The sequence below is a fragment of the Furipterus horrens genome, unplaced genomic scaffold, assembly GCF_987537825.1.
Source record: "Furipterus horrens unplaced genomic scaffold, mFurHor1.1.pri manual_scaffold_9, whole genome shotgun sequence".
Taxonomy (NCBI): domain Eukaryota; kingdom Metazoa; phylum Chordata; class Mammalia; order Chiroptera; family Furipteridae; genus Furipterus; species Furipterus horrens.
In genome coordinates, this window is record NW_028327179.1 from 3367010 (window position 1) to 3392015 (window position 25006).

At 55.1% G+C, this 25006-nt stretch overlaps 1 protein-coding gene across 1 annotated transcript in view; it reads left to right on the forward strand.

The window, feature by feature from the left end:
* The window catches only part of EGFR (epidermal growth factor receptor), a 132657-nt gene that overhangs the window by 85304 nt on the left and 22347 nt on the right, over positions 1–25006 (forward strand). The window contains exons 2-18 of the mRNA XM_090287006.1: positions 3719–3870; positions 4727–4910; positions 7128–7262; positions 8809–8877; positions 9711–9829; positions 11562–11703; positions 13194–13310; positions 14841–14967; positions 15056–15129; positions 15918–16008; positions 18338–18537; positions 19400–19532; positions 20132–20222; positions 21141–21298; positions 22047–22085; positions 23570–23711; positions 24432–24554. Coding sequence (XP_090143132.1) covers positions 3719–3870; positions 4727–4910; positions 7128–7262; positions 8809–8877; positions 9711–9829; positions 11562–11703; positions 13194–13310; positions 14841–14967; positions 15056–15129; positions 15918–16008; positions 18338–18537; positions 19400–19532; positions 20132–20222; positions 21141–21298; positions 22047–22085; positions 23570–23711; positions 24432–24554 — 2096 coding nt within the window. The remainder of the gene's footprint in view (positions 1–3718; positions 3871–4726; positions 4911–7127; positions 7263–8808; positions 8878–9710; positions 9830–11561; positions 11704–13193; positions 13311–14840; positions 14968–15055; positions 15130–15917; positions 16009–18337; positions 18538–19399; positions 19533–20131; positions 20223–21140; positions 21299–22046; positions 22086–23569; positions 23712–24431; positions 24555–25006) is intronic.

Consider the following 25006-nt stretch of genomic DNA (forward strand, 5'->3'; position numbering starts at 1 on the left):
GGAAGGAGCATGAGGAGCTCCCTGGGGTGATGTGTTGCTCCGTATCGAGGGAGGCGTGGAGGTCACACACGGGGGTGCCTTGGTGGCAGCCCATGGAACACCTCAGATAGATTGTGTCGCCGTGTGCGGGCACTCCGTCAGCAGCACCTGGAGCCGAGGATCGAACGCGAGGCAGCAGACCGAACGTGGGTGAGCTGCACCGATGGGATCTGTCCCTGCCTTTAAAATGCATCAAAGGAAGATGGATAGATATGGGATGCAGCGAACACAGTAAAACGTCATCCAAGCATCTTTGCGGTCTGGTGCTCTCCCCTGATCTCTGCTGTTACAAATCTCCGGCCTCCAGTGTGAGGGGGACAGCTAAGTGCCAGGCAGGGCCTTCCTCCCGGCCTGCGGCTGCCTTGGCTCAGTCCAGTCGGCCTTCGGGTGTGCGAGCGCTGAAGCCCACCGCTAGCATTTGGTACGGAGCTCAGCACAAGCCCTTTGAACTGTCAAATGAGTAGCACTGAGGGAGTATGAAATGTCTCTGAAGAAGTCACTTAAACGCCTAATCCTAAATGCAAATTTTAAGGACAGTCTTAAGTACAGTCTCTCTCTCTCTCTCTTTGACCAATATTCTACAGAGTACCTCTGCTTACCTTGGACATGTGAGTAAGCCTATCTGCATGTCCAATGCTCCCAGTTCAGACAGTACCTCACGGCAAATGTACATCCACGATGTCCCCAGATGTCTGTCCAGCTGCACCCTGTGTCACCTACTGTCACATTTTCCAGTAGTTAACTTAGACCAAAGAAAGTTGAACCTTTTTTATCCATTCAACCTTCAACTTTCAAAGCAGCTCTGGGAGGCGAATATTATTTTCACTGTGTCTGCACGGGAGCGAAGCATCGTGCAGAGAACACTGAGAAGGAATTCAAGGTCCTGAAAGGAGGAAGGGGCTAAACAAGTGTCCTCGTGGGTGAATTCAGAAGCTCTTGCTCTTTGAAGCTTCATCTCAAACCTGCCAACTGGTCTGTGATTTTTCTTTTTTAACAAATTTACTGATTCCGTGGTCTCACATGTAGGTCTTCTCATTGCTCTATTTATAACATGAGATATTTGGTATGGTGATGGAATGAATTTATAGTTTCTTTGATCAAGAAACGTAGGCCAGGTCATGCGGCTTCTCACCCTGGACCTCCCCTAGGAGCTCTGGTCTCCCTCGGGGCGTGTGGTAGGAGAAAGCCCCAGAAGAAACCGCCTTACAGGGGTTTCTTTGGACCCTTTACTTATAACCTCTGGAACTAGGATTCAAGGAGGACTTGCCTGAAACTGAATCAAATAGGTATCAATTGCTTTCTTCTCAAGAAGAGACCCGTTGGACAGTTGGCCATTGAGGGTTCTTTGCAACTTCTTGGCCATTGCTAACAAAATAAACAAATAACGGTCAACACTTTACATGAAAGCCTTTTTTAAATATCGAGGTCTGTTTCCTCAAATAGGTGTTCCAAAGTGGAATCGCCGTGCCATGGAACTTAAGCATATTTCCTTATTGACAGACGCTGTCCGTGCAGAGGGTTCCCAGAATGTTCTATGAACTCACATGCACATCAACAGTGAGTGACGTTGCTATTATCTTCCAGACGTAGGATCTCTTTTCTGACTGTCAAAGTGATTCATACCAGCCGTGAGCCATGACGACTCCTGCTGGATACGCGTCAGTGAATGCTTGTCACTTTCTGAATGAACGCGTGCAGGATTACAGTCTTCTGGAAATTATTTATTTCCATAAAAAACAGGCTAGCCTTCAATGGCGTGTTTTCCTTGTGGCTGACACCGCTCGCTTCCTCGTTGATGGAAGAATAAGCGTCCTTCGGTTCCACTGAGAGAAACGCGCAAGCCGAGGTCCTTGACCGCTTCCGATGAAAGCAGCCAGTGATGTTTTCGTCCCTCTGTCTGCTGAAGAACCTCTTCCTAAATGTGCCACGGCCCTAAGTCCTAGTGAACACCGTGCCCCTGGCCGGCGTGAAGGTGTGACCCATGCCCGCCACGGCGCTCAAGACCGCAGCCGGTCGGTTAGGCTGACGGTCAGAGAGCACCGTCTGCAAGGCGGGCCAGTGGAGAGGCCCCACATTACTGTCCCAACCCTGTGCCTCCATCAGCGGTGGCATTTTGAAGGACCAGGCCTTGGGGAATCAGCCGGGCCCTGTCCGCAGGCCGTGCCGCCCGCTGCGGGCTACAGTCCCCACTTGAAGCTGAAATCGAAGCCGCCCAGACTCCCAGGCGAAACAAAGCAGCCCGGAGCTGTTGGGTCGGTCCCATGTCACGGTGGGGAGAATTGAGGAATCATCCCGCCCCAGGAGCCAGTCCGGAGGGGCTCCGTCTTGCCGCCCGCCCAAGTTCCCACAGGAGAGTTCTCTCTGCCACCGAATTGGAATGAAGCCACCCGAGGGGAGGAGAGGGGGATCCCACAGAAGGAAAGCGGAGGTGAAGTTTACTCCGTACCCGGCACTGGCGTAAAGGCTCGGGGTTGATCGTGTGATGTCTGAGCACATGACACCGAGGAGCAAGGGCGCCGGGCGGTCAGACAGTTCCCGTGGGGGTGGGGGGCAGAGAAGCCTCTGCAGGAGCAAGGTAAACGTGGGAAGAGTTCCTGAAGAAGGGCCTGCCTGCTGGCTTTGGCTTGGTCTTCGCGCTCAACCGCCTGGGGACTGGTTGCAATCCTGCCTTTGCAGACAGGGAAGAGCCTGGCAGGGTCCGGGTCTCACCCCCAAAAGCCAGCGGCCATATTTCTTCACTCTGATGATCACTGTGGTTCAAAGTGTGTCCCTGCACAAGCTCCTGCTTCAAAAGCCCCAAAGCTCTTTGTTTTGTGATGCTTGTCTGAACGTGCCTCTCAAAGAGCAGCGTTTGCAAACATGGCTTTATTGCAATCCTCCCCTTTGCTTTGAAATACAGACGACCGAGTGCGTTTTCAGAGTCCACGCTGTCCCCTGATTGTAAATGTGTTCTTATGCCAAGTCTGATACCTTCAGACATTGGGGGGCTGCGTATGCCAAGGCGGGACTGGCAGGGAGCCCCACTCTGCCCGCTGCAGTCGCAGGACCGTGGCTTCTCAGCAGCCGCGTCTGCTTTTCGATGTGTGTTTTCACTTTGGTATCTGCTAACTCTTATATAGCGAGACCTCTGGTTTGTCTTTTAAGGCAAGAGTTTAGAATACTGTGTTTCATCTCCAGCCATTTAGGGTTTTTACTCACCTCTCACCGTTGACTTTAGACTGTGCAAGGTTGTGGTCAGAAAATACTGCCTGGTGTGCTTCGTGTTTGTGAATCTTCTTTGCACACATCTAGTGTGACATGCTCTCTTCTTGCAAAGTAAAAGCTTCATAGAGTTATTAACTCAACGTTGTAATTATATTATCTTTAGATGCTTTACGATATGTATTTTTTGCCTACTGAAGCGCTTACAGACTATTTGACTTAAAGCTTTTTATGGAATTTCATCTCTGTTCCCTCGAGTTTTTAACATGTTTGAACAAGCCCGTGCCCTATAAGAGTGAGTTCTTCCTAATTATACACTGCACCTTATAAAACTTAAACATGTTTTGTCACATTTGCCTTGATCAGAATTAATCCTGTAAGTCTCTGACACACACAGTTAGTTGAAGTTTGGAACTTTTGTCTTATTTCAGCGTTGCTACCTTCCTGGGTGTTACATGGGATCTCTTTCTTTTCCCAGTTTGCCAGGGGACCAACAACAAGCTGACCCAGCTGGGCACTTTGGACGACCACTTTCTGAGCCTCCAGAGGATGCTGAACAACTGCGAGGTGGTCCTTGGGAACCTGGAGATCACCTACATGCAGAGGAATTATGACCTTTCCTTCCTCAAGGTTGGTTCAACAAGTTGGCTCACCTCACCCGAGTACAAGGAGGTAACCTTACCCGAGTACAAGGAAGTAGAGAGAAGCAGACAAAGGGCTCGACAGAGTTTCCCTGGACACGTGTTGGCTTCTGCTATGGCAGCGCCATGTCCTGAGGACCCTTAGGTGCAAGTTTTAGGAGAAGGCCACTTTACCAGAAAGTGTCAAGAGATAAAGAATCTCGAAGAGAAACGGGCCAGGCTGGCATTCTGTTGTGAGCATAGACACTGATAGGAATCTTGTTCCCCGTGGCTCCAGCCGCCGTATCCTGGTAGACTGGCTCTTAATTTAAAAAGAAAAATAATAATAACCAAACCCAGGCTCTGTAGTGTTTTCCCGTTCCCTTGGTGTAAACACCCCACTATGGCTGACGTCCACAAATGCCCCGAATAGCTCTCTGTAGGCTCAGCGAGCTGGGAGGAGCCCGCTCTGAAGACTGCAGTCTGACAGTAGTTGAACTTTGGATTTGATTGGCCTCCTTCTGCTTTTGTCTTTTTCTTTTTTTCTAATGAGAAAGCAGGTAAGACAGGTACAAAATAAATTAATAAGACATTTCCATTTTCACCTGAGCATGTTGAGCACCGAACAAAGTGAGGGTCCCAGTGCCCCTCCACCCTACCGGCAGGCCGGAGAGGCGCAGTGCGGGAGTGACCCGGAGTCCTGTCACCTCCCACGCCCCCCGCGTAGTCACCGACGGGCCTGCTGTCTGTCGGCCGCGCGTGTGTGTAGCTCCGTTAGGTGCCCTGGGCTCCCGGGACCCGCGTGAGGCCTCACACCGCTGAGCCCCTCAAAGGAGCAGCCCCACGCTCACCTTCCGTCTCCTTAGACCATCCAGGAGGTCGCCGGCTACGTGCTCATCGCCCTGAACGTGGCGGAAAAGATCCCCCTGGAGAACCTGCAGGTCATCCGCGGAAACGTGCTCCTGGAGAACACGCACGCCCTCTCCGTCCTCTCCAACTACGGCCCGAACGGCACCGGCCTGCGGGAGCTGCCCCTGCGGAGCCTGCAGGGTGAGGGCCAGGGCTGGGGGGGCCGTGCGCGCGGGAGCGGGGCCCAAACGCACCGCAGGTCCGCACGGGCGAGAGGCGGCAGGTGGGCGTTGCCGAGAAGGACGGCAAACGACATGGGGGGCCCGGGGCCAGGCACCAGGGGCCGCATGATCGCGGAAAAGCATCCGGAGGGTTAGGAAGAAACGGGCAAGGGTCTCGGGAAAAGAGAGTGACCAGACTTCCTGTGCCTTCGGCGGGGACAAACCACCGGGCTGACCACCTGGGCCTCGGGGAGGAGCGACACCCCTGGCAGCCGCGTGTGAGTTAGGGTCGGGCACGGAGGGATCACAGGGAAGACTGAGTCCTTCCGTCTAGCCCACACGGGAGGGCCCCGGGGCAGGACGTTGCGGAAGGTGAAAGAAGGATCGGAAGTTGCTTTTTTAAGAATTGAAGGGAACAACGACCGTGCCCCGCGGTGGGCCAGGCACAGTGCCAGGCGTGCGAAATGGGTAACTTCACTCAATGCCGCTCCATCACTCACCAGTCAGACACCCTGGGGTCTGTTCCCTCCGTCCCTCGGTTTCCTCACCTGCAGGTGGGTAGCCGTGGTGACATATGTCTCCAGGTGGTTGAGACAATGGAGTGAATTACCGTGGTTAGGCACTCACAGCCTATTTCTGTTGTTGGCACTATTTCTGCTATTGGTGACAACAATGTATAAATTCGAATTAATGTTATTAAGTAATTCTTCCCTGTGAATGATTTGACACGGATGATGAACCCAGCAAATATAAAAGAATGACTGCCTCTGGATCCCCTCTTTCGGAGACACCTGAACCTCCAGCACCTTGCCGCCTCCCTTCCTTCTCACGCGTGCCAATGGCAGGTGGCCGGTAGGGCCCCACCTCGGCCTCCCATCTCAGCCCTGTGGTCTGTTGCCCAAATTGTCCCGGCAGCTGTGACACCCCTGTCCTGGGTTTCTAGTCCTACCTGTCATGCGAGCCTCACGCACTCAACTCTGTCTCCGCCCCCGGGAGAACGCTTCTGCTCTGTTGGCCTGCAGCCCCTCTGGCTTGGCCCCCGAAGCCCCGCCACGTGGCCCTCCCAGGCTCTTGGCCCACCTTCGTGGCTCCCTCGTTCCCCACCCTCTGCTGAGGAAACTGCCCGCCCATCCCAGCCTCCTTCCCCACCTGTCTTGTCTGCCCGAAGCCCACAGAGCCCTCCCTCTGTCTGCTCCTGTCCACGTCCCGGGAAATGTCATTCCCCCCGACAGCCCCCGAGACCTTCCCGGGGAGAGCCCCCCCTTCTCTGCATCGTTGCTTTGTGCACAGAGTGCCTCCATTTGCTGCCTGCGGGGTGTCGGGCACTACTTATGTATCTGCATTTGCTTCTGGCATTCCTGGGACCATTGCAAACATTAATTCAGATAACGCATTTAAATCGTGTGCCGTGTCCTTCTGTGGGCACGTGCCTGCCACCGAGTGCCCTGTCACCTCCCCCCTGTCAGTTCTTAGAAGCGGAAGAGCAGACTCATCCTTGCCGACCCCGCCACACTCGCTACAGTGTCCTGTGCACATACGTCACCCAGCGTGTGTTACATTTCATGTCACGGATGCAATGCTCACCCTTCACTCTGGTTCCATGTTTCTTCATCACTCCTGGTTTTCCATGTCCTGTCACTTCTTCCTTAGAAACAGTCGTTCCGTTCTTTACATGCTTTGCATTCCTGGGGTTCGCCCTGTCCCATCACCATGCGCACAGGTTCTTCTAGATCCTGGCTACTCTCACACCCCATCTCCGCAGAAGGGCTCCAGAAGCCCCAAGAGGATCACCACCCACACCGGGCATTCCCAGCCCACTCTGCTGGCGGGGCCACCGCCCTTCACGCCCCATCGCCCCTTCATATCAACACCCTCCAGTCGGCAGGGCAGCCTGGATACGCCCGCCCGGGAACGAGAAACTCGCGCCCCACACACCACTGTGCTGTGCCTACCGACTCAGGCACGGGTGTCCTTGCTCCCTGAAGGGCTGCCTTCTGACCGCTCCCTGTTCGGAGGCCCAATTCGGGGGAAATCTGAACTCCATGCACAACCCTAAATTCATTTCCCACCTGGCCCCACTGACATTCGGGGGCGGGGGGCCTCCTGTGCAGGACACAACGTGGAAGGAAATGGGTGCCTATTCCATGAGGGCTTAGGGAGGACGGCGCGTGTGCTCACGGGTGCTTCTCTCGCGCAGAAATCCTGCTCGGTGCCGTGCGCTTCAGCAACAACCCCACCCTCTGCAACGTGGACACCATCCAGTGGCAGGACATCGTGGGCGACAATTTTCTGGGCAACATGTCGCTGGACTTCCAGAACCCATCCAGCAGCTGTGAGTGTTCCCCAACACCTGCTCAGGGCTCCCGGGGCGGGGCAGAGCTGCCGGGGGCGGGGCAGAGCTGGCGGGGGGCGGGGCAAAGCTGGCGTGGGGGGCGGGGGCCGGGCGAAGGCCCAGTCCACGGGAGGTGCCCTGCGCCCGAGACAGAAAGGCGCTGCAGACGAAGGCTCTGCCCGCTGGAAGAGACCCGCTGTGACAGGCTAGAATTAGCGGCAGAACCTACGTGCATCGGTTGGCACACGGTCTCCTCTGCTGCAGGGAGATGCCTTTACACACTTGCATCGTCAGCGTTTTTCTTTCATAACCCTATCACATGCGTATAATAAAAATTTGAGAAGTATGGCAGAGGTGAAAAGTGAAAATAACGTTGCAGCTCTCTAGAGACACAATCCCTTTTAACGTTCCCACGCGTTACGCAGGCCCCTTCTCCTCTTTGTTCCTTCTCTCCCGGTCTGCCTGCCTTGGTCTCCCTTGTCACGGCCATGTCCAGGTAGGGTCCAGCCTCACCGTCTTTCACGGTTCTAAGGCGCCCCAGCATTGCGTTCATGCCCTTCACCCCGGGGGTGGTTGTAAAAATAGGCAGTCATATTAACGGGTGTCCTGGCTCAACAATCACTGAATATATCATCGGCTTTGCACCATTTAAAATCTGAGTTCTTCCAGAGACGAGATGCTCCCTGACTCTGGGAGGCTGTCGGGCACATGCTAACCCCTTCAGCTTGCTGTGTCTTTGTGATGAAAGGCACCGGCGGAGAGGGGACAGGAGGGGGGCAGGCCCCTGTTCACCAGACTGGGTGGCCAGCCTGTTTCCCGTCTACAGATAGAACACTGTCATCCTCAGAGTCCTCAGCACTGATAAAAGCAAAATGCACCTAACAGGGCCCGATACCTCTGTAGCTACGATTTGGGGTTCATCATCATTTACAAAAACTGCAAACGTGGATTGACCCCTTGGACGTGTTTTTAGACAGTAGCTTGCAAATTAATAGCTGAGGTTTTAGGTCATCAACCACGTGATACACACCCAGGACGTTTGGCGCTTTGAACAGGAATCTGTGTATCTCTCTGGCTAAGAGCCCAGGAGCTTTTATGGACCGGACCCCACTCCCCAGGACCACTGACCCAGCCAGCCCCCCATGAGGGGACACAGCAAGGCTGTCAGGGGTGCATGGTGACCCTACCAGAGTAGATCCTCTCCATGTCATGGTGGGAGATGCTGGAAAATTCTCCATGCCTAAGCAGGTTTGAAATCTGGGCCCCCGAGTCCATTTAAACCCCAGTGTTGTGGCCTGTGACCATCAGTAATCACTCTGCCTCAGTTTCCAAGACTGACATGTAAATCAAAGCAGCGTGTGGTTCGGCTTTGTTTTCTTAGGAGAGTCTTTTAAGTGATCTCACAAACAAACCAGCCAAACATGGAAGCTATCCTTTGTTTCTAGAATGTTCTTTGGCTCCTAGACTTGGGGTGGGTGTCACTAGTTTATTCTCACTTGTTCCCTTTCGCTAAGATATGGATTTAACTATTGCTTTTCTGTTTCAGGCCAAAAGTGTGACCCCAGCTGCCCCAACGGAAGCTGCTGGGGGTCAGGAAAGGAAAACTGTCAGAAACGTGAGTTCTCACACCGGATTTCAGAGACACGCATGGCCGCCCGCTGCCCTTGCGCTCAGCGGCCTGTGTTGGTTTCCCTTCAGGGGCTCCAAAAAGCACCGTGACCACAAGGCCAGACATGAGCGGTGCCATGGGCGACCGGTGCTGCCCGTCTCCCTGAGGGCAATGAATCCGGGTGGGCTGTTTTGGGCACTTGAGCTGGTCAGTCATAAACAAGTCAGCATCAGCCATGGCTGCCAGTCCTTCCCTCTGGTCCATGTGCTCGGCAGATTTCCCTGGGAGCAGAAGGCTTGTCTGCCCAAACTGTCCCCCTTGCTTGGGGACCCACCTGTGTAGACGTACAAGCAACTTCTTCAAGAGGGCTTTTCTGCAGGAATCTGAGTATAGGAACATGGGTGGCCAAGGAATCTGGGAACATGTCAGCTTAACAGCTGACCGTCTGTCCGTAACAGGCCATCTGGCCATGATGTGACTGTCACGTCCTTTTCAACACTGTTTCCTGGCTGGCATTTTTGTCGCATCTGTGTGCTTTTGTGTCACCCAGAGACTCGGTTAATCCTAACTTGTATCTAATCATTCAGCAGGTCTTAAAGTCCAGACCTGACCTGGTCCGTTCCCCTTAGTGACGAAAAACAAATGGGGAAAAAGTCATGATTTGACTCAATCTGGCCGAATGGGACTTGGTCTGGGGACTTGAGCAAGCTGCAGGGTCACTAAGTCCCCCTTCGGGTCACTTCCTCACCCACTGTGGGCAGGTGCCCCGTGCAGTCCCCGGGCGTGACTTTCACTTACCCTGGCTCCTCCGCTCACCAGCGACCTTTGCTCCTTTTCAGTGACCAAAATCATCTGTGCCCAGCAGTGTTCGGGGCGCTGCCGGGGCCGGTCCCCCAGCGACTGCTGCCACAACCAGTGCGCCTCGGGCTGCACGGGGCCCCGCGAGAGCAACTGCCTGGTGAGACCCTCCCCCTCGGCCTCTGGTGGTGGCGGCGAGCATGCGGGCACCGGGCACAGCCCCTCCGGCTGCCGTGGGCGGCCTCCTGGGGTAGCGATGTTTGGATTAACGTCTGTAGTGACACACGAGGATGTTGCCCGCTGTCAGGGAACAAAGCACGGTTGTGGTCCTGCCTTCCCCACCTGCTTTGTGACCTTGGGCCAATCCTATGACCTCTCTGTGCTTCGGTTTCCTCGTGGGACAGTGTGGATAACAGAGCACCTGTGTGCCGGGTGCTCTAGATGACATCACGCAGGGGACACAGGTAGCCCGAGGCCCAGAATGAGCACTGAATATTCAATGAGGGTATTTACCATTAGGGTTTTGTGGCCATGAGCGTCACACTATGTAACTGGACTCTCATTATAAACCCGGGGAGCTGAGGCTGGAAGGGGCCCTGAAATACAGACAGAGGGGTGAAGAGGCCTGTCCAGAGGCCGGGGTCCTGAGTGGGACCTTCTGCCCCAGGGACTCTGCTGTTTCCCCCATGGCGCAGGTGCCTCCTGCCTGCGCTGCCCCCTCGACCTGCCCCCCCCCCACACGCCAGGGGTCTAAAAGCACTCATTGGGGTCCCTGTGACTGCAGGGGGCACCAACAGAAGCCTGGCGGTCCCAGTGGGCTGTGGGCGCCCCGTGCGGGCTGCCAGGTGGGAGTCCTGGGGTCAGCACCGAGTGTGACGAGGCCCTCGTGGCTTCTAGACAAGGAGGCCCACCTGTGGTGGCATCCAAACGACTCTGGTTTTAGGGGGGAAGGCTTTTAGGTTCCAGAGGCTGCAGCTGGCCCCTGGGCTTTGACTCAGCGGACCCGAGGGGAAAGACAGTGTGCGAGGCTTTGAGCCGCTGCCGTCTCTGGTCTGGCCCTTGCGCGTGGCGTGCTTTCTGGTCAGGGTTCTCTGCAGGGGAGCAGTCAACCTCAAACCGTCTTCTCGAGTGTCCTTGTCAAGAACACCCAGTGTTTGAAAATAACGTCTCTCCTTAGTTCCTGTCCTGGAGCGCGAACCCCTTCGTCACTCTGTCAGCTCACAGAGAAATGCATTTTCCTATCACCACCATCTCTGCAGTATCAGAGTTGGGACAGGATATTTATGAAAAACTGTGCTTTGAAGCGAAGGGTCTTTCTGACTCTACTGAAAACACTTGGCTGAGTTTCTCTGCTGTAATCAAATGCCTGAACTGTAGCCAGGGGTCCTTGCTCAGTTTACCCCTGTGGCAAGGATCAAGCTGGAACTAAATGGCTCCAAAGGGAGAGGCACCAGGCACTTACTTACCTGAGGTCAGGAAAAGAAGAACAATCCGGGGAGCACTGGCTCAGGCAGAAGCCCAGGCCGTGTTCCGATCAGAGACAAAGGCAACGGGTGTTCTTGAGACAGGAAAGGGGACAGTCACTTCCATGGAAGGAAGGTGTTGCTATCACACAGAAAAGCTACCCTAGTGACACTCATTTTAAACAGCATCTTTAATTTTCAGTCTGACAGTCATAGTATCTACTTTCTTGTTGTCTGCACTAAGCTCTTTGGGGCACAAGGCCGCGTTAGGCCCCACCCCGAGGTCATGGTGCCCTGTTTAACATCACAGAGGTTCGCGGTCTGAGACGCGCAAGGCCGTTGCTCCGGGGCGGCAGCCCTGGCCCCCCTTATCCCGTGCCCCCATCCGTGGTATCTTACGCGCCCACACTGACGCTGTCGGTCACACAGGTGTGCCGCAAGTTCCGGGACGAAGCCACATGCAAGGACACATGCCCGCCGCTAATGCTCTACAATCCCACCACGTACCAGATGGACGTCAACCCGGACGGGAAGTACAGCTTCGGGGCCACCTGCGTGAAGAAATGTCCCCGTGAGTTCCTCGCACACGAAACCCTCTCGTTATCGGGCATCGGTTTCCTGTGTCCCCCACCGGCACCCGGGAGGTCCCGTCTTGGGTTGTCTTTGGTTGGTGCGTTTGCCTCATTGCCAGGCATGTCCCCGGTGCAGATAAGGGCTAAGTCGCTGCCACAGGAGACAGTGCGGCTGCCGCCGTTCACCGGGTGTCTCATGCTGGGTGGCGAGGACAGGGCACTTGCCCGTGGTGCCGCCCCCAGAGCTGAGGTCCAACTGGTAGAGTCCAGAATATTCGGCTGTCTGCTGGGCACAAGCCCATGGCCCCTGGGCCATTTCCCTGTCTGGCTCTTGTACCAAACAAAGTATTTAACAGACCTGCATGCGGGAGTTCGTCAAAGACCTGCCTTCTGGAGCGGAAGTCATTCTGGTGACAGCTGTGCCTCCGCAGGACAGAGGGGGGTTTTGCTGGTTGGTCGGTTGCTTCGACGTGATGGCTGGGCTGGGCTGCTCGGGGTCCGCACTCACTGGTGGCAACAGCGTCTGCGGTGGTGTGGACACAGACTGTCCTCATAGGAAAGGCACAGGGCTGTACAACTAACGAGCTTTGGAGACCAGTCTTCGTTTCTCAGAGGGGAGATGAGCTATGAAAGCCATCTCGAGAAACAACAAGGGGAGACGTGCCTTACCAGACTCACAGAGACGAAATTGTTTAAATTCAGTGCAGAAAAGAAATGACACACAAAGAGGGCAATAAGCCATTGTGAGGCAAATGGCAAAGATAGATAAAACTTGGTCACAACAGTGACACAGATTTAACCTTTGAGGGAGGGGTCAATAGTTGGCTTAATGCCCCCAGGAAGCCCGGAGATCCTAAGAACAAAAGCAGACAATTCGCAGCAAAAACGACCCATCCAGGAAATAGGGTTTGAGGATCTACTCGGGAAAGTCAAAGCAGGGACACCGAGAGCTCCCGAGAATATTAACGTTTGCGTTAATATCGGCACCAATAAATCACTCCAAGGGCGAGGGGACGCAAGGGAAGGACTGACGTGTCTGGCTGGACAAGCACCCCGCCGGGCCCCAGGGGTCTGCCCGGGGCTGGCAACCGCCCCGGGAATTAAATGGAACCTCAAGGGCAGCGGTGTCCTTGTTTGGGGTCATGGATTTTTATAGGTATTCAGGCCTGAACCATGAGTCCTGAAGGTAAAACCTGGTTAAAAAAAGACGAGCTGTGAAGAGGTGTGTAAGCTTGGGGGTGGGCGCGATGTTTTCTCCGTACCAGCCGTCACCCCCGGGGATGAAACAGCTCTCTGCTCCACAGCACAGTCTGGAAAGCCTTCAAAGCTCTCGAATGTGGTTCCTTTTCAGTTGGCAGCCTTTTATTCTTTGTCCCTAAAATAAACAAAGCAAGAGGATTATGTCATCAGTCCCATTTCAGGGGGACTTGAGCCCCAGAGACACCTGGCGCTCTGCTTTGCCACCTGCCTTTCATTGTCTCTCCCCCAGGTAACTACGTGGTGACAGACCACTGGTCGTGTGTCCGGGCCTGCGGCCCCGACAGCTACGAGGTGGAGGAAGATGGCGTCCGCAAATGTAAAAAGTGTGAAGGACCCTGTCGCAAAGGTAGGAGCCTGGGCATGGGGATGGGTCCCTCGGGGCGTGGGGCCGGTCCTGCTGCTCAGCCTCGCTGAGGGAAGCTTGGAGTAATTCTCCTTTTCCGGGCTCAGAAATGTGTCCCTTCCTTTATGTCGCATCCTCAAGGCCATTTAACCTGTCCTTAGGCTTTATTTTATCTTTTATTCTGTAAATGTTGAAATACCTCTAAACAGCGCAGTACTTGCACAATGAACACCCCCATGCCCTTCACATAAGTTCCCTGATTTTTAATACATTGCCCCTTGCCTTCGCCATCTCCATGTCTGTGGCATGGATGTGCATGCACACGTGCATGTGTGTGTGTGTGTGTGTGTGTGTTTCCCTGAACCCTGCGATGGTTACCGATACTGTAACATTTCGTAGCCCCACCTATGTCAGCCTGCTCTCCCCACAAACGGGGACCTGCTCCTAAGTGACCACAGGTGGTTTCCCACGTGTCTCAAGTTTAACAACACTGGCTCGATCAACGCCCTTGGCTGGTCCTCGGGTTCATCTGCCCTTGTCCCTGCTGTCCCAGGAAGTCACGCGTCACTGCTTTCCCACCCCGAATCCGATCCGACCGCATAGGTTGCGTTAGGGTGTCTCATCTCCATATTCTCTCACCAGGGGCCATCCGCCAGCTGCCCTCCCCCCTTTTTCCCTTTCTGTTCCGCAGCCTGAGGTTGTGAAGAGCCTGGGCCAGGTTTAGGATCGGAGGTGACCGGGGAGGTGGAAATTCAGGAGCGGACACAAATGAGCAAACCAGTGCAGAGCGGGGAAAGGGCGTTTGGGGCTGAGTTGCCAGCAGGACAGAGAGCAAAGCCTTTGACTGACGTAACATGCGGAAGAAAAGCAATACTGTCCCTGCCTGACAGACGTTATCCCACAGGATTCCTATGATGGAACCTCCAGCAGCCATTAAAAACCACGCTCGTGAACAGATTGAACGATAGGACCAACATTCACGCCATAAAAAGTGGGCGGGCGGGGGGGACAAAACCTAACTACGTGTCTAGTGTGACCCAACCACGCAGCTTAGCTAGAGAGGAGTGTTCTAAAATCTGAACGACAGAGAGTGGAATCGCTGGGGCCCTTGTCCCTCTTGATTCCACGTCTTCAACAATTTCTTAAGAGAACGCATCTTACTTTCTTATGTTAAAAAATATACGTGTACTTCTTCTTCACGCTAGGACCCCCGGCTGCCCGCCAGGGCAGGGCAAGGCAGAGGCGCTGCAGGTGCCGTGGGGGTCCCAGGGGGGCCTTGCGGGGCGGGGCTCATGGCAGGTGGGTCACACCTGCAACCAGTCTCTGGTCCCCGCGAGAAATAATGGGAGGAGGCCGGGCCAGTGAGGACAGCGACCGCGCTCCCTCTCTAACCACTGTGGCCCCCAGCCCCGCCAGGCTCCTGGGACCTTGGCTCCTGTCCGTTGAGTGAGTGACAGCTGGCGCTGAGGGTCCTCGGTGACCACGCCCTCCCCAGCTGCGCAGGATTGACGTCACCCGCCCTTCTCTTCGCAGTTTGTAACGGAATAGGGATTGGAGAGTTCAAGGACACCCTCTCCATAAACGCCACCAACATCAGGCACTTCAGGAACTGCACGTCCATCAGTGGGGACCTTCACATCCTGCCGGTGGCTTTCAGGGGGTGAGTCACGGGCGCGGGTAGCGGTCGGGATCTGCTGTGCAGAAGGGTAGAGGCTGGTGACCAATATCCCTTCGGTGGCTCGTTTCAGGGACACCTTCACTCACACGCCCCCTCTGGACCCAAAGGAGCTGGACATCCTGAAGACCGTGAAGGAGATCACAGGTAAGCGCTGCCCACAGGTGCGGGGCCCCGGGGAGGGCCGGTGTCCGTGGGCGTGCCTGCCCTGCGCCCTTCTCCCCTGGTGGGAAACGTTCTCCTGAAATCCTCCTGTTAATGGCTAATGAGTTCTTCAATGGTTCCCCAAAAGGCGGTTTCCCCGGCATGTGAGGGGTGAACGCGACACCCAAACTCAGGTCACAGATAACTTTGTGTGTGAACGTGATTAACCCGTCATCCCCCAGCCTGGGCCAGCCGTCCCCGTGGCCTGGTGACTTTCCTGGGTGGAGGGAGAAGGGGGTAAACCGGGGAGGGACCGTCACGTCCCTGCTCCCCCAGCAGGCTGCTCAGGTCTATGACTCCCATGAAAGCCCTGCTTCCTTCATTCCTAAAAAGGGAGTAATTCAACCTAAACAATAAGATGGCTTTGAGGATTCAAATTACATAAGAAAAACATGTCAGCATCCTTGCATGTAGTCACGACTCAATACACAGTCACCCTCACCGAGGGCCTGCTTGGAGTAATCGAGTATGGAGCCCAGCACGGCCCACTGGGTGCAGCCCACAGGGACAGCCCGCGGGGTGGGGCCAGCGGTGGGGACGCTGTGGCAGGGGCAGGATGTGCCATGAAGCCTTGTCTGGCATTGACACACGTGTGTACATGCTCCGTAAAGACGATAAACAGGGTCAGGTCACATGCTCACACGTCCTGTTCATGTGAATCCTAGAAGAACAGCTTCAGAAAAAAGGAAACTTCTAGGCAGCGTGTGTCTGAGCCTCCCTCCTGCCCGCAGGGTCCCTGCTGATTCAGGCCTGGCCAGAGAACAGGACGGACCTCCACGCGTTCGAGAGCCTGGAGATCATTCGCGGCAGGACCAAGCAGCAGTAAGTGGGCCCAGCCCGCCTGGGGCGCTCCTCCTAGTGTCTTCGTTTAGAAATGAGACGTACAGAAGTATCGCAGAAGCGCTACGGGGACCTGCCCTGTCTCCCTGCGCCGTTTCCTCCCGTGGTGACGCCTCCCGCAAGCGTGGTACGAGGATCACAATGCGACATTCGTCTGGGCACCGTGCAGGCTAACTACACCACCCCTGAGTCAGATGCCACAGCCTTCCCGTGACCACCTTCACGCTGCCCCAGCGCCCAGTCCAGCCACCACCTGGCGCCCAGTGGCTGTGCCCCCGAGCCCCTTGCTCTGTGACAGCCCCTAGTCTGTCCCCATCTTTCACAGCCTCGACACTTTTGAAAAGACCTGCTCAGGCCCCTTGCATAATGCCTGAGGTCTTCTCGTGATTTGATTCAGCTTATGCATTTCGGGCAAGAACAGAGCCGAGGTGGCATGCCCTTATCAGCACGCCATACCAGGGGGACGCGGAGACCTTTAAACATGCAGTGTTTCTTTCCGGACTTCCACCTCTCCAACCCCAGCAGTGACACACACACACACACACACACACACACACACACACACACGCACACACGCATCATTAACATAATGGCTGTAATGGTGAATTTTGTGGAGAAGAGGGATTTGGGATTCTCTTGGTCAAACCTGCCTTGGAAGCAGTCTGGTTCGGTTGCCCGGTTCCCATAACTGGCCCCCAAATGTATGTGTGAAATGAGCTTTGCTCTCCGTGAGCCGCCTGGTCTCCACACGGCTGGTGCTAAATGTGCAGCGGCCCCTGCTTCCCAGCAAAGGGCCCCCGGCTCCGAGTTCTCAGGAACGCCTCACCCAGAGAGGAGAGATGGGGATCTGTTTTCCTGGGTGACGGGTATGTACCTCGTGGTTTAGTTGTAGGGATTTAAATAAGAGAGGGATTCCTTTTTCCTTTGCACGCTGACTGAGAAGCCCCGTAGACACAGCACCATGTGATTCCGCTTTTATGCGGGATCTGAAGATCAATATAAATGAACAAACAAGACAGGAACAGACTCGCAGACACAGAGGGCAGACTGACGGCTGCCAGAGGGGAGGCGTCGGGGGATGGGTGGGAAGGGAAGGGACTGAGAGGCACAGATGGGTAGTTACAGGATCATCATGGGCATGTAAAGGGCAGCCCAGAAAATAGAATATAGTCTGTGATATTGTAATAACTGTGTGTGCTCCCAGGTGGGCACTGGAAATACCAAGGGGACCACTTTATAAAGTATGTGCTTGTCTAACCACTATGTATACACCTGAAACTAATACCGAAGAACATTGAATGTGAATTGTAGTTGAAAAAAATTTTTTTAATACGGTGTCAACTGGCCCATTTCCTGTCCTGAAGGCCGGCCAGCTTCCTAACCCTGCGACGCTCCTTCCTAGGGTCTCCCTCATCTGCAAACAACTGCCCGGCCTCTCCGTGCGGCACCGGGGGCCGCCCGTGCTCCGGCCTCTCCTGTCCTCCCGTCCCCCTCCCAGGCCTCCCTGCCTCCAGCTTCCGCCCCAGCAGCAGCCTGTGGTTGTTATCACCTGCCAAGTGCTTTCCTACCTGCCTGTCCCTCCGGGTCGTTCGGGGCTTCCCTCCCTCTCGTCTGAGGAGCTGTCACCTGTCCCGTGGTGAACGGGTCTTGATCGCCTCGTTGGGTGGGGAAGAAGATATCAGAGTTCCTGCTCCCCAGGTCCTCACTATCAGGCATCACCTCTTCCAGGAAGCCACCCCTTCTTGGACGTCCTTCCCACTCCATGATGCCATGGTCACCAGACTTGTGGCGCTGGGCTCAAAGTATCTGCTCATGGGACTGTGCACCCCCCAGAAAAAAGCGCTTCTTGAGAGCAGGAAACATACCCACAACCTACATGGAATTAGTCATACATGACCTCAGATGTTTGTTCTGGGGGATGGATGAACGGATGGAAAAACGAACCTGTGACTTTTGAAGTCTCTCTATTTGGACATTTGAGAGGTTGGAACATGTCCTCAATCCCCAGGGAAACTACACATACAATAAATAAAGTAATGACACGAAGACTTTTATTCAGCCTGGGATTAAAGATCCTGAATGAACAGGAAACTAGCTTTTCCCTGGAGGAATGTAAAAAGGCCCTTGGAAATTTCCAAAGTGACAATCCATACCTTGCACACCGGGACTTAGGGACTTAGGGTCCCCGGAAGGCAGTTAATCTAAAGCGGTCCAGAAAAACAAAGTAAACCTTTTAGCGACGTTCGGTTTCTGCCTTTTTTTTTTTTTTTTTTTTTTTTTTTACAGTGTTCTTTTCTTCTCCCCAATGTAGCGGCCGGTTTTCCCTGGCGGTGGTCGGACTGAACATCACGTCCTTGGGGTTACGCTCCCTCCAGGAGGTCAGTGACGGAGACGTGGTGGTCACGGGAAACCGGAACCTGTGCTATGCAAACACCGTAAACTGGAAGAAGCTCTTTGGGACCTCGAGTCAGAAGTCCAAGATCGTGAACAACAGAGATGAAAGGGACTGCAGTGAGTAACCCCTCGGGTCTCGTGGCCGGGGGGGCGCATCTTTCATTTCACTGTAGAAGGTGGGAGGGCCATTTCCAAACATTAAAATTACTCAGTTCGTTCCCAAAGAAGCCGAAGAAAAGAAACCTATAGGCTCCTCGCTGTGACGAGACCATGTGACGCTCGTCAGAGTTGCTTCTAATTCACTCCCACTTCATAGGATAAATCCGCCTGGAGGTTTAGGCTGCCGGTTATTGGTAACGTGCAGAACTAAATCTGGTACTAACGGTATTACATTTTAGGCGGAGGCTCCTCCCTGCCCCTTTCAGTCCCCAATGAATGTCGCTCACCGCCCCCCCCCACACATGCTCACACGTGCATCCGGTGGAACGGACATTTCACGTGGGCATCTCCCGTCCCGTATTTAGAACCACGGCCAGGTGCTGTGCCCTTGTGCTGCGGCCCTGGCCAGCAGCAGAAGCAGGTCTGAGTTCACATCCCTGCTCCGGTCCTTCCGAGCCTTGAGGCCTCCAAGAGCTTCCTTCCTGTCTCTAAGCTCCACGCAGTGCAGATAATAATGCTTCCCACCGCCTCGTGCTGCTGAGAGAATTAAAGGAAATTCTGTGTGCGAAGCTCCTGGCTCACTGCCCACCTAGCACGGGGCAAGCGCCCCCAAACGAGCCTCCCCCACCGTTAGCATCAGCCGTGATGTGGACCAGCAACACGCTACCCAGGTCTAGACCAGGCGCCCCCGGTACCCAGCAGGGAAAAGGCACCTTGCTGTCGGCCCCTGGAGCACTCAGCGCCTCACCTACCGGTGTCACCACGACGTGTCCCTCTGACCTCGAGTCCGCGCCGACTGCTGTGCTCACTGTCCCCGCAGGGGCCCGAGGCCATGTCTGCCATGCGCTGTGCTCGTCCGAGGGGTGCTGGGGCCCGGGGCCCAGGGACTGCATGTCCTGCCAGAATGTCAGCCGCGACAAGGAGTGTGTGGACCAATGCAACGTCCTGGAGGGGTGAGACACCATTGCTAATCCCTTCGTTTCGATAAAGAACCTAAGACTGAGGATGGTGTTGATAGGTTTGTAGTTATTCCGTCGGAGCCTTTTTCTTTTTTTTTCCCTTTGTTTGTTTGTTTGCTTGTTGGAACTGTTACTCACAAAAGGAAATGAACAAACTCTTTTCATTACTGAGTCGGAGCTAATACTTTATAGACTCTCTTTTTCTGGAAATACCTTCTGTTTTTCTAAGCCGCACAAAGCTCCCAAGACAAATAGAACAGTCACCAGCCATGTGTACAGCCAAGACCAGGGCCACGTGGTCTGTGCTTTGCAGAACGCCATTCCTGGTGTGTCAAGCTGTGTTAATACAAAGCACATCCCCAGGTTCGTTTTTGTTTTATGTTCCAGCAGCACCAAACAGTGCAAATTACAGGATAGTCCCAGATCCTGACCATTTGACTCTCACCTAAAACCGTTGTGATTTTCCTGAGAGAGGGGCTCCGCGTCAGCTGGGCTTTCAGACAGACCGGCTCGGACAGCTGGAAGCCGCCGGCGCTCTGCACAGGGCGCCCGGGGGTGGCACTGAGCTCTTCCCTCTCTCCCCGCCCCCTCAGCGAGCCCAGGGAGTTCGTGGAGAATTCTGAGTGCATCCAGTGCCACCCGGAGTGCCTGCCCCAGCCCATGAACATCACCTGCACGGGACACGTAAGGAGCACATTCCACGTTGCTCACCCTCACGTCACGTCTGCAGTGGTAGGCCCAGGACCCCACATCACCCGGTAGTGGCGAGGACAGCCGCCTCAGCCCACTCCCCCGACAAGGGGCTGTGTGGTGTCACGCTGGGTCCCAGGGAATGCGACGGAGCTCACGTCCTCACACAGCCCGTGGTCCTGAGCACCCGCCTTTTCTGGCCCCACCTGCACACGTAGCGATGACCGCTCTCCCACGGAGCACGGAAGCCGGGGCGGGCTGGGCACACTGTCCTCTCTGCTTCTCACCTCTGTCTTCCTAGCTTGATCCTTTCCCTCCAACACCACCAAATTCTTACGGAATACGGGCGTATTGTTTGTAGAGCATTTGTAAAGAAAGGCCTAGCAAACCTTTTTGAAATTCAGTTCCATCGCTGCGTGCTCAGGGATAACGTTTTCCAGCGCGTAAGGGAGAAAGCAGCGTTACGGACGGAAACTCCGCACGTTACCCAAGTAGGGAGGGAGGCCGACGCCACTGCCCTGCGTGCGTCACCTCCTGCTCACAGGCCGGCGTGGCCGTGGGTTTTCGTAAATTCTCCTCGGCAGGTCTGCTTCCCACGAGCCTCCCCTGAACCCCAAATATGACGTGTAAGAACATAAGCCTTACTGATGGGATTGTTGGGGCAAGGCAGGAAGCCCAGGAAGTATCAGCAAAATGGAAAAGCTCTGTAGCGTGGTTTCTTTCATGTGTTTACACTTTGTACGTGCTTCCAGTCAGGGAGACTTTGTGCTAAACTGTCCCCAGGGGTCACAGCAGGCCAGCGCCCCGGCTTGTTTTCCACTCGGGCCTTCTGCATTGTCTGACTCTTGTTCACAATAAGCGTTTAAGTGAAAAGGTGCTTCCCCGTAAATGTATCTCTCCCCCTTTTGGCAGGGACCAGACAAGTGCGTGCAGTGTGCCCACTTCATCGACGGCCCCCACTGCGTCAAGACCTGCCCGGCGGGGATCATGGGCGAAAACAACACGCTGGTCTGGAAGTTCGCGGACGCCAACCACGTCTGTCACCTGTGCCATCCAAATTGTACCTACGGGTGAGTGACGCTCTAGCCCCAGATGAGAAAACGCTGAAGAACCAAAGGTTTCCTATCTTGCAAATTCACAGACTGAAACGCTCTCCAGAATGTCCAGGTGGCCCATGAAGGGGTTTGTGTCAGAGCCGGTTAGTTCCGGGGGGTCGCCGTGGTCACAGTGGGCAGGTCATGGTGCTGGTCGAATGTTGCTCAGCCTCCTGCTGTTTATCCTGACAGGACTCTGTCCTGCAACGTCCTCACGTCTGGACCAGACAGAGCAGGTGGCAGGTGGAATGATCATGTAGCCCTGCCAGGTCTCCCAAGGTTTCTGCCTATTTTTCCAGGAGACCGGGGTTCATAAGAGAATCTTTATGGTTGTTCTGGAATCCGCAGGAGATAACATTGTCTGCAATGTTGATTAATAAACAAATGATTACCCACCGCCTCCGGGCTGAGGTGCATTGTGGCTTTAACGAGCTGAGAGGAGCTTGACCCTTCTCCACCCCAGACTGCCCTGGACAATGAAAGCTAATTATGCTGAGAGGCAGGCGAGCACGGGGGTCACCAGCCCCCATCACTCGGAGGCTCTGCCTCTTGCGCAGCATGACCTTGGGCGTCTTACCTGACCCCTCTGTGCCCTGCTTCCTCTTGAGTTAAGAGACTGGGTAAGAGGTAAGGTTGCCTGAGGAGTTAATAATGGCTCTCCAAGAAAAAGAAAGGGCTCCGAAGTGAATGATCTAAACGGATCTTTCTCTTTCTGCTCCTGCAGCTGTGGGGGGCCAGGTCTTGAAGGCTGCATCACGGACAGGTAAGCGTGACGGCTCGGTGTCGAACGGACACGGTTAGAAGTGACCAAGCGCGCTCTGCAGCCCTGCTGGCTGCCCCCTGCCCTGTCGGGGTCTCCTCTCTGGGCCCGCGCGGCGTCCCGGCACCGGGTCTGCTGGCGCTTCCACGGAGCGGGTGCAGGACGCGCGTGCGCCACGCTGGGTCTTCTTTCTTCATTCTGCTGCCCTTTGACTTTTTGTCACTCCTGTGTCACTGGATCCCTCTCTTCCTTCCTCGCTGACCCCGTTGGCCTGATCACACGCCTGTGCTGGGTGACCTTTCTATTTAATGACAACACTCCAACGTGGAGGGATTTTCTCCCCTGACCTGCTTGCACTCGCTCAGACAGAGGTGTGGTCAGTATCATTTGCATGAAGTAAATCTGACCCACTTAGGAGAAATCTGTAAGAACAATGTCTTTTTTTTTTTTTTTTACGTGCAAGTGATGCTACTAATCCCTCTTTCATGCTTGCTAACATTTCTACCTAAAAAGCGAAATCGGCCGGAAGCTGAAATGGCGTAGATACGTACAAACCCTAACTTGATACCCTAAACTCAGGACTGGCCCATTCAGACGGCGGTGTCCCCAGTGAGCTTTAGAACCTGAGTTCTGAGTGTTTGCTCTCGCTGAAACCAGACGCAACCTCCTCCAAGAGGTTTCAGGCTGGAGGATGACTTCCCTCATTTGTGACAGCAATGCTCTGTGTGAAATTGCATCTCATGGTATAATCCTCTCCGAGCTCATTCCTAAAACCTTTCACGTGGCTGTGGGCCCATCGTGAAAGCCAAGGACCCGTGGAGGAGTCTCAGCATCCATGAAAGGGCCCCTTCACCCAGCCTGACGAGCACACAATTCATGGCTCATGTAGGCAGAACGTTCTGCTTCCGATGCATGAGATACTCCAGAGATACATACAAATTCACATGAAATCCATTATTGAAATCTGAGTTACTTTGGTTGTTTTTTTCTTAATATGCTTATTGATTTTAAAGAGAGAGAAATATCGATGTGAGAGAGACACATCGATTGGTTGCCTCCTGTACGCACCCCAACCAAGCATGGAACTTGCAACCTAGGCATGTGCCCTGACCGGGAATCGAACCCGTGACATTCGGTGTGCGGGGCGATGCTCCAACCCACTGAGCCACACCGGCCAGGGCCTGAGTTACTTCTTGAGTTACTGTGTTTTCTTAACACATTAAAATATAACCATCATATGGAAAGGTCCGGGTAACACCTCAATTTAGAAACGGCAAAGAAGCCAGGCAGCGGGGGTGGGGACGGGAGCTGGAAACCCTGCCCAGTCCTTCCCGTCCCTGCCGCCCTTCGGCCGCTGCCCAGTATTCCGCTTTCGGAGCGGCTGCCATGATACAAGGTATCGACATGTGCAGGAAATGTACACAGTGCAAACGGCGTGCAGTCCCGCAGCAAACCTGACCGGCCCGCCTGTCCCGGCCTCCTTCCAGGACCAAGATGCCCTCCATCGCCACGGGCATTGTGGGCGGCCTGCTGCTGGTGCTGCTGGTGGCCCTGGCGGTGGGGCTGCTCCTGCGCAGACGCCACATCGTCCGGAAGCGCACGCTGCGCAGGCTGCTGCAGGAGCGGGAGGTGAGCGCCGGCAGACACCTGAGAGTCTGTGATTTCCATGGCACTGTGTCATTGCGTCTTCTCCTGAGTATCCGGTTATTCGGCCGGTGACGTGTCCCCGCGTCTCTCCGGAGAGAGGCGCCTGTTTCTGGGACAAGCCTCGAGCGCGGCTGCAAAGCCAGGGGACGTCCTGCTGAAAGGACAGGCCCCGTGTGCAGGCGCGGGGACACCCTCGTGGACAGGGGTCTGCCGGGCTCCTGGGGAGGCGCCAAGGTCGAGGAGAAGTGACTGGAAGGTGCCCTGGTCCACACCGCCGGCTGCCCCTTTCCGAGCCCCGCTTCCGGTGCTATTCCTCCAGCCACTGTCCTTCCCCAGGGCGGTCCTCCCCCGGCCGCGGTGCCCAGCAGGGACGGGAGCCACTCCGGGGGGCGGGACCCGCGGCAGCTGTGGCATCACGGCGCTTGCGTGTTGGGGGCCCCTACAGGCTGCCCAAACGACCCCCACGTAAACATGGGCCTCACCCAAATGTTCTCAGTTCGACTAACCGGCCCAGGAACAGAAAGAGAAACCACGCCCGTTGGACCGAACAGCTCTGTTCAGGGACACGAAGCGCTTCGGGGAGGTGGCCGCGCCGCCGTCTGAGTGAGCGTGCGAGCTCTTTGTGCCGGAGCCTGACCGCGCCTTGTGCGTCGGGCCCCACCCGTCCGCCTGCTCACGGTCACTCGCGTTTGTCCCTTGCAGCTCGTAGAGCCCCTCACGCCCAGCGGAGAAGCGCCGAACCAAGCGCTCCTGAGGATCTTAAAGGAAACGGAATTCAAAAAGATCAAGGTGCTGGGCTCCGGCGCGTTCGGCACAGTGTACAAGGTGAGGCTGCCGGACACACACACAGGGGCTCCCGGGGGCTCGGGCTGGCAGCCCCCACGCTCTGGGGGAGCGAACCCAGTGTCCTCAGCTGCCGGTGGCTCATGTCATCTGCTGTCTGTGTCATTGAGGGCTGGGGACATTCTGACGTTTTTCCCACGTTGTCGAGAGGAACTCCTTCATAGTCACGGTGATAAATAAGCGGTCCTGGGAGACGTGTACGCAGACACTTTTACAGAGGATGGCATTGACCTTTTAGAAGGGTGGCCGGCACTGATGGGGTCTCGAGGACAGCTCCCGAACAAAGCCCAGGTCAAAACAGCTCCCTCTTAATTCACTTTTTCCCTGGATCCTCTTTGCATAAAGGCCGGTTTCAGTGAGACCTCAACCCCGTAGCTTAGAGCCCTGGAAGAAATGGCGCCTGCTGATTTTGTCATTGGCACAAGCTCCAGGAT